Source organism: Cynocephalus volans, chromosome 9 (assembly GCF_027409185.1).
Source record: "Cynocephalus volans isolate mCynVol1 chromosome 9, mCynVol1.pri, whole genome shotgun sequence".
NCBI classification, from domain to species: Eukaryota; Metazoa; Chordata; class Mammalia; order Dermoptera; family Cynocephalidae; genus Cynocephalus; species Cynocephalus volans.
In genome coordinates this window covers 106,800,404-106,813,947 of record NC_084468.1, presented here as the reverse complement: position 1 = coordinate 106,813,947, position 13,544 = coordinate 106,800,404, and the positions used below count along the sequence as shown (strand labels likewise).

The following is a 13,544-nucleotide window of genomic DNA, read 5'->3' as shown; positions in this document are numbered from 1 at the left end:
CAAAATGAGTCAAGGCCACTTGCAAATGACCCTGGAAATTTGTTAACTCCGGTTCAGCAGTCTCACCCAGCAGTCTTACTCTGCAGCACCCTATACATGTGAGAATATTCATCCATTTTACTTCATTGTTGAGTTGCGCATGCAATTTAAAGCAGAAAATTTGTCTTTTTGATCAAGTTTGATAACTCAATTAAGTTATTTTGTTATGTATCATGAAACACTACTTTATGATTCTTCAAATACATAAACACTAAAGACTAAAAACTATAAATAATGTGAGAGAGCATGCAATAAAGCAAAGCATCATATCCCACCTAAATAATTTCCCTTCCTGGAGGAAATGAATTGGAAAGTTCAGGTTTACAAACGTTTGTCTCTTAGGGTAGCTTAATCACTTAAAACATTACATCTGGTTTGAAGTAGGAATCTTGGGGTGCACTCCTTTTTTCTCTTCCCTTGTACAAGTGCAACTAACAGTGTGGTGAACTCTGCTGTGCAGAGAAGGGAAGTGTGGGAAATGAGCCATTTCTGGAGCTTCCAGATACGACCTATCTTATAGCGAAAAGGGAACATAACAAGAATTCTCCACATATATCTCATTTTTAAGATAGGCATGCTACTTTCTTTTCATGTTATTTAAAGTTTTAAAATATCAACCTTTAGGAGAAATAACCTTGGCAACTCCAAAAAATTTCTATGTGCTACGCATAAGCTACCCCATAGTGCCCTCTTTGCAGCTGTACAACAGCAGAGTAATGTGTAAATGCGTTGTTTATTTTTCTGTGTCTAATATGAAAAATGTGACATTTGTCTGTGTGCATTCATGCTCAGAAACACTTGACATCTTTTGGTCATTTGTAGATATCAAATTAAGATTCTGGACATACAAAAACATTTGTTTGAAGTTACAGTCTTTTAAAAGTGAACCTTAGTACTTTTCAAGGTCACAGACTGGGTTAAAAAGCAGGGTCTGAGTATGGAGAATGGACACTTATTTGATAAATCTACCAAATGTACCTAATTCTTGGGCTGTGGAATCCTTTGGGACAGGAGGAATTGTTTTTCATTTCTACTAGAGCAGGGAACTTTTAAGGACATATCACGGGGGATTTTTAAAGAGTCACCTTAAAATAATTATAAACTGAACTTTAGAAGTTCTTTTGTACTATTTTACACGATTTTCCAAACTCAGAGATGACTTTTAATTAAGTTAACCTACTTAGAGGTTTTAATTATTGTGTATCTCCCTCTTCTCGTTAAGGTATCAACAGATGAAATATTTATCTTAACTCTAATATTTTCTGCCTTTTTTATATTATACAAGGTATAAATTGATTTGGGAATATTTAGGAATGAGAACTAAAATTTACTTTGTAGGAATAATTTTTTTTAATCTTCAAAGGGTTTTTAATTGTCTATATTAGTCTATAAACTCATCATAACATTTCAATTACAAAGCAATAAAAATTACACAGTACAAATTTGAACTTTCTCTTTCTAGACCTTAAAATCCTTGACTTCTCATAGTCTTTTACGTGAAAGTAAGAGCAAGAACCAGTATAAGCCCTGTGATTTTGGAAGCGCATCTGTGAATGTACTGTATCCTAAGATAAATTGGACACTTAGAAACAATGAATTTTGGAGACTCATTAAATTGTGTTTGGAGGAAGCATCCCCCTAAAAAGAGTAGTTTTCACAGTGTATAGCTCTTTAGAAACAAAAGCAGAATTTCAAAAGTATTCTCATTTCATCTTTTTTGTTTGTTTGTTTTACCCTGTATAGTAATTGTCATAAGTGGAAGCCAGATATTCTAAAGCAAAATTTTTCTCTTTTTTCATTTGTCTTATTACAGCTGGGGAAAATTCTGCGAAGCCCTTTTATGAAGTTTGTGGCTCATGCAGCTTCTTTCATCATCTTCCTGGGCCTGCTTGTGTTCAATGCCTCAGACAGGTTCGAAGGCATCACCACGCTGCCAAATATCACTGTGATTGACTATCCCAAGCAGATCTTCAGGGTAAAAACCACCCAGTTCACATGGACTGAAATGCTAATTATGGTCTGGGTTCTTGGTAAGCCTTTCATTTTAAGTACCCTAATTTCTACCAGAAAATAATCATACAAATGATTGTCATTTTCTATTAAAATACGTTATTATAGCTCATATGGTGACAGTCTCACCATTGTAAGATATGCTAAATAGCAAAATAATTGAATAATTTGGTATCTAGGTAATGCTAAAAGGTATCCCTTAAAACGAAATAAAATTTTTATGAGGAATATGAGCCCTGTTACAAACATACCATGTTTCAGAAATCTAACTTCAATTATTGAACAAAATGTAAGTTCTTAAATGTGATTCACTGTGATGGTCAGTTATTTAATTGAAATATTTATGGAATAACATGAGGAGCTATTAACTGATGACTAAAGAATTTTTATGTTGCTTTAGTTTCAGAGATTTAATAGTTTTCATTTTCAGATTGTTACTTCCTCTCACAATAATCCATTTTGAATAGCTGTGTTAAACTAAAAATTTTAAGTAATGTGAGAAAAGAAATTTACATTGTTCTGTCCTAATAAGTGGAGGTTGGAACCCATATTGATTACTAACCCAGTCGATTTTGTATATTCTATTTCATCCAGTGTGTTTCTTGGTATCTTCTCATTTCCTGAATTAACGGGTTAGTTCTCCCCTCATTCACTCCTGTGGCCTCAACCTGCGTCAAGTAATTATTTTATTTTGGACTATTACATTTCTTTTAAAAATTCTACAATATTTTCTCCTTACATAAGTCAATTTGTTAAATTGGAATATTTTGTCTTATCCCAGAATGGCATTTTCTGCTTTCAGTTTCTTCACAATGTCAGTGCCTCCTATTTAGGGGTTTCATCTTTTCAAATGATATTCCTCATCTTCCCAGCGTGAAGTGGAAATGAGGAGAGAGAGTAGGGAGATGATGTGAGTTCCCTGGATGATTGGGAAACTGTTCTTCTTGTTTAAGTCTACAGTAAGTTTCTCATATAGGGACTTATTTCTCCAGTAAATCACTGTAGTTTGATAATTAATCATTGTGATTTTATAAGGATGCATTTTCTCCGCTTCAAAAGTCTCATGGGGCAAAATTATCTGACTTGAAGAGCCTTCCTTGCAATTTTCTTCCCTCCTCCCTGCCTGGGCCACACACACCCCCCCTGTAGTGACATTTCTGGTGCCGCATGTAGAATGTGTTGCTCCAAATTCTAACTTGGTGGGAATTCTCATTCCCTTAGTGGAAGCGTCTTCCTCCATTTAACTCTGCCCTGGTGTCTGTACAGCCAGTAGGTGCTTTGTGATTTGTAGTACGGTGCTTTACACATGGGGCATTTTATAGAGGTGGCCTGATGGTGGATAAAATAATGGCTTCTCAGTCTAAGCTGTAAAATCTAATCTGTACCGTCCATATCTGTTGTGACAGGAATGATGTGGTCTGAGTGTAAGGAGCTCTGGCTGGAAGGACCCAGAGAATACATTTTGCAGTTGTGGAATGTGCTCGACTTCGGGATGCTCTCTATCTTCATTGCTGCTTTCACGGCCAGATTCCTAGCTTTCCTTCAGGCGACAAAAGCACAACAGTATGTGGACAGTTATGTCCAAGAGAGCGACCTCAGTGAAGTTACACTCCCACCAGAGATACAGTATTTCACTTATGGTAAGTTGTGAGCTGCAGGGTCCTCTGATGTTTAGTATGAGAGGTGTGTTGAATGTTTATGGACAGTGGAGAGAGCGTGAGCTTTGGAGCTCTACAAAACTGGGTTCATATCAAGACTCTCCCTTGCTGTATGACCTTGTTCAGGTTAATTTGCTTCTCTTTGCCTCAGTTTTCATATCTATAAGAAGAAAATGTTGCAAGGTGGGAGAAAATTACCATTATAACTAACAGCATAATTACTCTTAGGTCAGGATACCATCTGAATCAGGAGGAAAAATAGCTTGATAAACTGCTTACTGAGGAAGGTGAGTTCCTGAGAGCATGGGTTGGAGGAGGTAAGACAATAAAATGTGTTAAGCTGCTCTGCAGGCAAAGTGAACAAAAGTTCAGCGGAGGTGGAAGTAGACACTAAAGTGACCATGAGAATGTAAGCTCTAGAGAACTGACAGAAATATTGGGAAGGAGGTTGTGCTTTTCACATGGCTTAGAACGGGGTTCATGCCAAACTTCTCCATATCATGAAGAGCAGGGAGACCCCAGCTGGCGTACTGATTCTTTCCTTGCCTGGCTCAAACCAATGTTAAGTAATGTTAGCCTCCTTTCCTTTGAGGCCTAATGGAGGTGCCTCAATTAGCAAACTTTCATATAGTGTAAAATCTTAAATCTGGAAAAGACTTTAGAAATTATTGCCTAACCCTTATTTTGCAGGTGAGAAAACTCAGGCACAGAGTTCAAATGTGTTCTGGTTGTGAAGAGTAACTCTTTCATAAGTATGGTTAGGGCTTACATTGTGAGTACAAGCAGCATGTTAACATTACTGAAGAAGGTTGGGTTCCTGCTCCAAAATATAAGATGTAAATTTCACATCAATTACTGTCAGCAAGCAAAGATTTTTATATACCAAGGAGACCCTTTCAAATGAGCAAATGATCACCATTTGTAATCAAAGAATTAACTTATGGGCTGGCCAGTTAGCTTAGTTGGTTAAAGCATGATGTTGATAATACCAAGGTCCAGGGTTCGATCCCTATTACTGCCCAGCCACACACACACAAAAAAAGAATTAGCTTAGTTTGGATTTGTGTGATATTTATCTCAAGTATTTCCATAACCTATTTAATTTAAATATATTCATGAGTATTGAATGACTGTTGTCTGGTGGGGAATTGTGAATTCAGGCTTCCCTACTTCCTACTCGTGTTTTTGATAAGTTTTTAACCTTTCTAAGTCTTGGTTTCTGCATAAAAAAAGAGGGTAATTAATAACATTGAGTCCATAGGGTCATTGAAAGCAGTGTCTGACACGTTTTAAACATTCAGTAAATGTTCATTTTTTTTGTTGTTGCAAATGTCTACAATGCATCCGTTCTTTTTAGTGACCCAGTTTGCACAAAATTAACCACATGGTGTTTTACTGACCTGCTAGGGAAATGGGTCTGCAGTAAACTTAACAAGTGACCTTGAAAAAGTTATTAGGGGTTCTCACTCAGAATCTATATTCACAATTTTTACACTTCAGTGGCATTTTACTTTTTTCTAGGAATAGTCATATTGCTCAGATATCACATCATCAGCACCACTGTGATTGAGTGACATTCTCACTCCTTGCAATATGACATTTTACTTGCATAAAATGTTAGATGAATTAATTTTCCCCACAAAGTATAGAGAAGAAATTTCATTTCAGCTGTGTCTGTAGGATGACAAAATAACTGGTCAATAAATCTAATTGAGCGGACAAGTCAGTCAAGTCAGTTGTTTTGTCATCCTGAGTATGGTCTGTGTCTAATGAAGTATTTTAACCTTTCTTCACCTTTTGTATTTTATTCTGTTTCTGCTCAGTGTGAAGTCAGTTTAGTTTCTTTATAATAGTGTTTCCTCCATTGAAAGTAATGTAGAATTGATGTTTCTGGTTTAACATGAAAAAGAGTGCCTGGACAGTTAATTAAATCTAGAGTAGTTTCAACTGAGATAACCACCCACCTACAAGATAGATCCTATTTAAGGTATTTACTTTGCATAGCTGGGAATGAATAGAAAGCCCCGTCTTTAATTTCTTTCTTTCTTTTTTCTAGCTAGAGATAAATGGCTCCCTTCTGACCCTCAGATCATATCTGAAGGCCTTTACGCCATAGCTGTTGTGCTCAGCTTCTCTCGGATCGCGTATATCCTCCCTGCAAATGAGAGCTTTGGCCCCTTACAGATCTCTCTTGGAAGGACTGTGAAGGACATATTCAAGTTCATGGTCCTCTTTATCATGGTGTTTCTTGCCTTTATGATTGGCATGTTCATACTTTATTCTTACTATCTTGGGGCTAAAGTAAATGCTGCTTTTACCACGTAAGTAAAACATCTTATTAAAAAGGTCTAATGAAGAGAAATTCTAAAAAGTCTAGATGAGCAAAGAAAAATTTCAATGATTGTAATAAAGATGCTTTTAAGAACAGAAAAAGTACATTAAAAAGTTAGTGCTTGTATGTTATTATATAGCTGTGATGAGCATTTGACCATAGAATGGACCAGAATTTGGAAAAATCCTAGACAAAACTGGCTATTTTAGAGAATGGGATAGATAAAAAAATTTCTAATACTGGATATCTCTTACATTATGAATAACATTAAATTTAGTTTCATCATTTTGTAGCCAGTACTACTCTTCCAAAAAAGAAGCATCAGCTTTTATTTTAATGTACTAATTAATCAGTACAGGGAGGTAAGTAAGAGGAAGTTATAGCTAAATGTTTTAGTCTGCTATAATGGTAATACTACTTCCTTCCTTCCTTCCTTCCTTCCTTCCTTTGGTCCAAAGGTTTCTGCACTGGAGACTTACCTCCTCCATGAAGTCTTCCTTGATTGAGCTTCCTTAGTCATTGTCCCTTTAAGGTCCCTCAGTGTATTAGTCAGTTTTCTGTTACTGATAACAGAATACCTGAAACTGGGTAACGTATAAAGAAAACAGTTTTATTTCTTACAGTTTGGGAGGTGAGAAAGTCCAAGGTCCAGGGGGTGCAACTTGTGAGGGCCTTTTTCTTGGTGGAGTCCCACGGCAACTCAGGGAATCACATGGCAAGAGGCTGAGCAAGAGCACTCTAACGTGCTCACTTGCTCTCTTTATAAAACCCCCAGTCTACTTCCTGACAACTCATTAACACATTAATTTATGAGGGCCTAGTCCTCATGATTCAATCGCCTCTTAAAGGCCCCATCTTTCAAATACCACATTAGGGATTATGTTCCAACATGAGCTTCGGGGGACATTCAAACCATAGCACTCAACATGGAGACACCCAAATTGTGAGATCGTTTCTTACCCATTGGTGTTTGGTTGTCATAGAGGTGGGGCCTCCCCTCTTTATTGTAGTCCTTATTGTTCCCAATAATGCCACAGCTGGAAACAAACTATTCATTCAATAAATTCACCGTGGACTACAATAGACTATCAAGCCCTTGCAGACATCTAAATTGTTCTGAAATTATTTTTTAAATAGCTATTGTAGGGTAGGCCTTAGAGATGAAAGAAATTCACTTTCTTATAATGAAGAAAACAATCTGTTTCAACCCAGTGGGAAGAGTACAGAGATCCTGCATACAGTGCTACCCTTGCCCCCTTCCTCCTTTTGCCTTTATGATAACTCATTTTATACATCACATTTTCTTCATTGTTTTGTTTGGGGACTTGGCAACGTGAAGTAGTAGGAAGGACAAAGGAAGGAAAATCAGGCAGATGTGAATTTGAATGCAATCTCTGCTATTTTCTAGCTGTGGTCTTTAGTTAAGTTACTGAACATTTCTCAGTGTCAGTTTCCTACTTATTTTTAAAATAAGCACAATAAAGCTTAAAGTCATTGTGAAGATTATGTAAGGTGAGTTATATTAAGCCTCTTGCCCACAGTAGGATCCCAGAACTGCCAGCATCCTTCCGTTCTTTACTGTCTCTCTCCCCACACATACACTCCATATAGATTTGAAGAGAAGTTGGAGGTGTGAAGGTTTGCAAAGGAGCAAGAATAAGGAGCGGGAGAATTTTGTGATATGGATAAATTAATGGCATGAATAAAGAGGTTACAGTTTTTCGTAGTCTCTTTTCAGCATTTACACAATAACATCACACAATCAAATGTTTTATAGTAGAGAGTAACTATAGGAATAAAAACCTTGCTATTCAACCCTCTGTCCCCAGGGTTTAGCAAAATTTATAGAACATATTAGGTGCTCCATCAATATTTGTTTAATGAATAAATAAATTAGTACTTAAACCTAAAAATCTATAGAATTCACTGTTATTTAGAATTTTTTACAACAAATAAAAAAAGTACTGTTTCCATAAATCTTTCTCTGGAAAAAGGACTTATTTTTGAACCCTTCTTTATAATGGAATTTTACATGTGTAACTGTTTGATGTAAATTACTTATTCAATTCACAGATCAGTGATTACAACTTGGTTATATGACAAAAACAGCCAAATGTGTGTTGCCAACGGTCATTTAAGGGACAAAAGTAGGCAGTTGGTCTGGTGAGGGACTAAGTGCTAATTGTCGTGACAGAAGATCAGGAAGTAGAAAAGAACAGGAATTTTTTATTCCTTTATTCTCTTCGTTTTCAGCTGAGTGTTATTTGTAGGTAGGTAATATATTCTCATGACAAAAATGCAAATAGAAAGGAGTCTGCGGTGAAAAGCCTGTCTCCCTTCCCACCCTTGGTCCCCAGTCTTTTTTATTCTTCCTAGTTCCCAGAGGCAATGGATACTTTCAGAGATATTTTTTGCGTAAACAAGAAAATAAGTACTTCTATACCCCTCTTTTTTATTCAAATGATAGAATATTTCATACTTGCTGCATCTTACTTTTTCATGTATATCTCAAGTATCATTTTATATAAACACATGAAGATAGATGTCTCATTTTTCCCTAATGGCCGTAAGTGATGCTGCAAAGAACATGTTAGTACATACTTTTTTCTGAAGTGGGTATGTAATTTTAATCCCAACCTACTCCAGAACGCCTGATTTAAATTTCTAAACCACCTGTAAAATCAAACCCCAAACTTCTATCCTTCTAGGAGTAAGGAAAGGGTATTGTGACATGACCTCAGCTTTTTCCTGCTGAGTTCAGAGAATTTTCACTTGATGACAACTTCAGAAAACCTATGCATCGGTACCATTTAATCACCAGTTCCTGAAAACCTGGGAGAATAATTTCTATTAAATATCATAACAAAATAATTCCACTCTTGGAGTTTATTACGATGGCATTTGATGATGGCATTTTACGTCTGTACAGACCCTGTTTTTACTTTTGGCTTTTTAACACTGAAAAGTGTTAATTGACTTACTGTGCACCTTTATTTTTTCAACAGTGTAGAAGAAAGCTTCAAGACTTTATTTTGGTCAATATTTGGATTGTCTGAAGTGACTTCTGTTGTGCTCAAATATGATCACAAATTCATCGAAAATATTGGATACGTTCTTTATGGAATATACAATGTAACTATGGTGGTCGTTTTACTCAACATGCTAATTGCTATGATTAATAGCTCATATCAAGAAATTGAGGTAAATCTGTTTTCTGTCCATGGTGTCTGTCTTCGCCTTCTCATTCTGACAGCTTGCTACGTCTGCTTCTGTGTCCTGTGGTGGAGCTCCAACTCTTGGAACAAAGAGGCTTTTCTCCAAGCACAGGGAGTCTGGGCCTTTCCCTTGTTTTCCACCCGGATAGGTAGTCACACACCTTCCAGTGTTTTCTAGGAGCACAGCAGGGATCCCCATGAGTTTACTATGACTCTGCCTTCTCTCAGGGTATATTTCAGAAGTTTTGTGAGTAGGGGCTAGAAATATTGGCCATAGGGAAATTATTCTTGCCTAGATTAGCTAGCCAGCTATTTTTCTTGGTAGAATATTAGATGCCTGGCAAACATTGATGACGTTCCTTATCCAGTCAGAATTTTTCGTAGTCTAGAGATCACTTTACTTTTGGTTTTGGATTGGGCTTGTTTTGGTACCTTTCTTCATCATTTGTATATATGTTTTCTTCTATCCTCCAGTTTAGCGTTCAGTATCTTTTTAGTGCTCTGTTTGTTAACTCCGTTGAACTCTCTATGTGTGTTTTAAAAACTCTAATTTAGTATTCTCGAAGCAGAAGTTAGGGTCTTCAGAAATCAAAACTCTGGTACATTGAACACCAGGTGTTCATTGAACTTAGGTGTGGTACCAGCTGTCTAGGCTATGTGCAGAGTGAGCCAGCTTCCTCCATGTATGGAACCTTCCCTTCATTTATTAGTTGGAATGGATATGACCATCACCAGGGGCAGCACTGAAGACAGAAGGAAATGTAAGACAGGTCTAGGCTACTAAGGGGCTTATGTGACATTTGAGGACATGTGGCAGACACATAAACTCCAAAAAGCAATTCATCTGAGTACCATTTTTTTTCTTTGCCCTTGGAGTATCATATGCTGTGTCTACAACCTGGCATGGATGGGTCTAGGTGAGGAGAGAGGGTGGGTAGAGAATGGGGAATTATTGTTGAACATGCAGAATTGACAAGGGGTGGGGGATCGAGGGAGGAACTAATCTTTTCATCCTTCCTTCACCCTGAATTTTTCTTGTCTTTTTGCTTCTCTTGTCTTTTTCTTTGACAGGAAATTCTGGTGAAATTTTAATGGGTACAGACAGAAGTATATGGAAGAGAAAAATTAAAAAATGAGTATCATAAAAGTGATAATCAGAATATTATGTAGGCCTCTAGAGATACTATGCAGATACATGTGTTTAAGTCACTTATCTATTTCAAAAACGTAATCTGAATTATGTAAACATAATTTAATTATGTAAGAACCTAGGCATCAGTCACTAAAATATTTAGTTTTTAAAATTAGTTATTTCTTTTCTATTTTTGTGACACAGGATGACAGTGATGTAGAATGGAAGTTTGCTCGTTCAAAACTTTGGTTATCTTATTTTGATGATGGAAAAACATTACCTCCCCCCTTCAGTCTAGTTCCTAGTCCAAAATCATTTGTTTATTTCATCATGTGGATCATTAACTTTTCCAAATGCAGAAGAAGAAGGCTTCAGAAGGATATAGAAATGGGAATGGGTAACTCAAAGTCCAGGGTAGGTATCGAAAACTCACCAAGACTTTTAAATAAATGTTTTTTTTCTCCTTGTCTTTTGATGTTTGTTCAGTGATTTTTATGTGTGAACTTAGAAGATGTTGAAAGTAACTGTCCATTACATATTCTTTCATAGACTAATGCTTAGTATCTTCATAATGTTTCAAGAAGTCACTTAGTCTATGCCCTGCTTTTGATCAGAACCTCAAGTAAACTACCAGATCAAAAGCAAATAAAATATTTTTAACTCATTAATAAAAACAGAAACATTATTGTTAGAAAACACCTTTTGTGTGTTTCATGCTTCTCAACTGTTATTCTGAAATTAAATAGTTTTAACCTTAAATTAACACCACCATATTGTTCTTTTTTTGAAGAAACACTTTATTGGGCTAAATAATCTTTTTTCCTTAAGTATCGTAGAATAGATACAGGCTTCAAATAACCATAAATATCCCTTTTATAAATATGCAAGAATGGTTTTCCCTTGAGCTGTCTCAGTTGAGTCATACTTTAATGCTAACAGAGAAGATAAGTTTCACAATGGCACCTTATTATCACGAACTTAATTTCAGAGATGGAATTGGTATAGAAGACAGAGGATATGGGCAAACCTTAAATAATAGGGAACAGGGAAGATGGGAGCAAGTGTGTGGGGTTAAAATATAATTTTTGCCTACAATTGTGAAAATGCTCTGTAGCTGTACTACTCTAGAAACCCACAAGATGTCAATGTTATTTCCGTAACGTATAGGCCTTCTGAGCAGAGGTAGATTTTTTTCTCAATTGAAGTTGGGAAAAAGACAGGATTAGTGCAATTTAATTTCTTGCTTTTTAAGATAGATGTGAGTTTCCAACATTTGCAATACCTTAGAATTTTATTCTTTAAGAAAGAGGCCTTTGAAATCTTTTTGTTTGTTTGACCTGGATGTGGGCTTTTAAGGTTATTAGGTTACAAAGCAGTGGTTGGCTGTGATATCCCATGATTTAAAAAAAATATCTCATATGTATACAGTGAGAAGCAGTGTAATGCATGGAAGAGAGCCTCGGGCTTAGTCCTGGATTTGAATTCTGGCACTTAAGACTTATGAGCAAGTAACATGGAGAATAACTTCTCCACTCTGAGCCTTAATTGTCTCATATGAAAGAGAAAAATCTTTGTAGGGTTATTGTTAGGATTATATGAAATGTACAAAGTTCTAGCCTCAACAAATATCAGTGCCCTTCCTCATTCACAGTTTACAAAGTGCTTTGCTGTACATTTGAACCTCATGCAACGCTCTGAGGTAGGTATTATCATTATTCCCATTTTATAGATAAGACCACTGAAGCTATTCTGATAACTCACTTATGCAAGCTTGAATGAGCTAGCCAGTGTGGAGTAGGAGTGGAATTAAGTTTTCTAGTATCAGATGCCCGGCTCTACTGCACCTGGCTGCCTCTTATGACTGCTCCTCCTCTTCCCCACCGGCTGTACCTACAGCTGTGGGGTAGCTGGTCTCATAAAGGGGCCAGTCTCTGTCATCCTGGGCAGCTCCTTCTATTGCTGAATTGACTTTGTTTTGAAGGAGCTTTGTTCTTCTGGGGATTTATTAACTGAGGCTTTATTATTAAAAAGAAAGTCTCTCAAGTGTGAGAGCTAATAGCTCTCATATTTTACAGAACACACCTTGAAGTTTTCTTTCTGTAGGCAACAGGTTTCACTGACTTTATTCCTTGTATTGTCATAAAGTAGATAGAGAGATACTAAAAATTAGGTTGAGAAGAGCACATTCAAGTGGCTTGTGGCTTTGTAGACCCCTCTAAAGAAAATGCAGTTTGCTGGCAGGAATGTTAGGGAACATTCCACTTAGGGTGTCCATTTAGAGTGTTTCATATAGGGTGTCGTCTCCTGCCTCTATTGATCACCAATTGATAGGAAAGAATAGCTTTTTCTCAGAGAAGATGCTAGAAATAGGGGAAAGTCGAGTGCTGATCTCTCAGGAGGCATGCTCCTTGGCGTCCCAGTCCTTCCATATCTGGTTTAAAACTGCCATTTTGATTCTGTTTTTAATATTGTACATAGAGCTGTTTAAATCTCTTTAATCTTGTTCCTATTCATGGTTACCCACCATACATAGAATTTAGTAAAATCTAGAGAAATTATATTTTTCTGTTTTTCTTGTTTAGAAGAGAGGAAAGAGCTTCAAGAATTTTTCCTGCTGGCTGGCCAGTTAGCTCAGTTGGTTAGAGTGTGGTGCTGATAACACCAAGGTCCAGGGTTCGATTCCTGCACCGGCCAGCCAGCCAAAAAAAATAATAATAAAAAAAGAGAGAAATCTTTCCTGCTAACCAATTCAGCTAATCTCAGTCAATAGTCAGATACTGACCTCCAGTGGCAAGTAGGAGAATTTACTTTGTTTTCTTCTGGCACAATTATAAGAGAACGGAGTTAGGAGAGTCCTTGTTTGTCAGTGCCACTGCCTTTTTCCCTAGCACCCCACACCTTCTTCAGTTATAATGGTGGGCAGTCAGGTGGTGGGGGAATACATGTTTTTGGATAGGGGGCCCTGCCTTTGAATCACACTTGATGGGTGGCAGCTTGCTCATATACAGGAAGAGGAGACAGTACCTGTGTGCTCCTCTTGCTTTCTGTTCCTGCCCACTCGAAAGCTGAGCCTTAAAAAGAGAGAAAAGAGAAGAAAACCAAAATTCTTTAGCCAAATGCTCTCCAAAGTTGTGAACCTGGCTTAGTACAAGGCCAAG

The 13,544-nt window shown here is 37.0% G+C and overlaps 1 protein-coding gene and 1 non-coding gene across 3 annotated transcripts in view; both read left to right on the top strand.

Annotated features, from left to right (window-relative positions):
* TRPC3 (transient receptor potential cation channel subfamily C member 3) overlaps positions 1-13,544 on the top strand; it is a 65,068-nt gene that overhangs the window by 34,601 nt on the left and 16,923 nt on the right. For both annotated transcript variants that reach the window (XM_063108496.1, XM_063108495.1), the window contains exons 5-9: positions 1,853-2,069; positions 3,456-3,689; positions 5,764-6,028; positions 9,045-9,240; positions 10,591-10,800. In XM_063108496.1, coding sequence (XP_062964566.1) covers positions 1,853-2,069; positions 3,456-3,689; positions 5,764-6,028; positions 9,045-9,240; positions 10,591-10,800 — 1,122 coding nt within the window. The remainder of the gene's footprint in view (positions 1-1,852; positions 2,070-3,455; positions 3,690-5,763; positions 6,029-9,044; positions 9,241-10,590; positions 10,801-13,544) is intronic.
* TRNAI-GAU (transfer RNA isoleucine (anticodon GAU)) lies at positions 13,007-13,080 on the top strand. Its single transcript has one exon. It is a non-coding gene; the product is annotated as a tRNA-Ile (tRNA).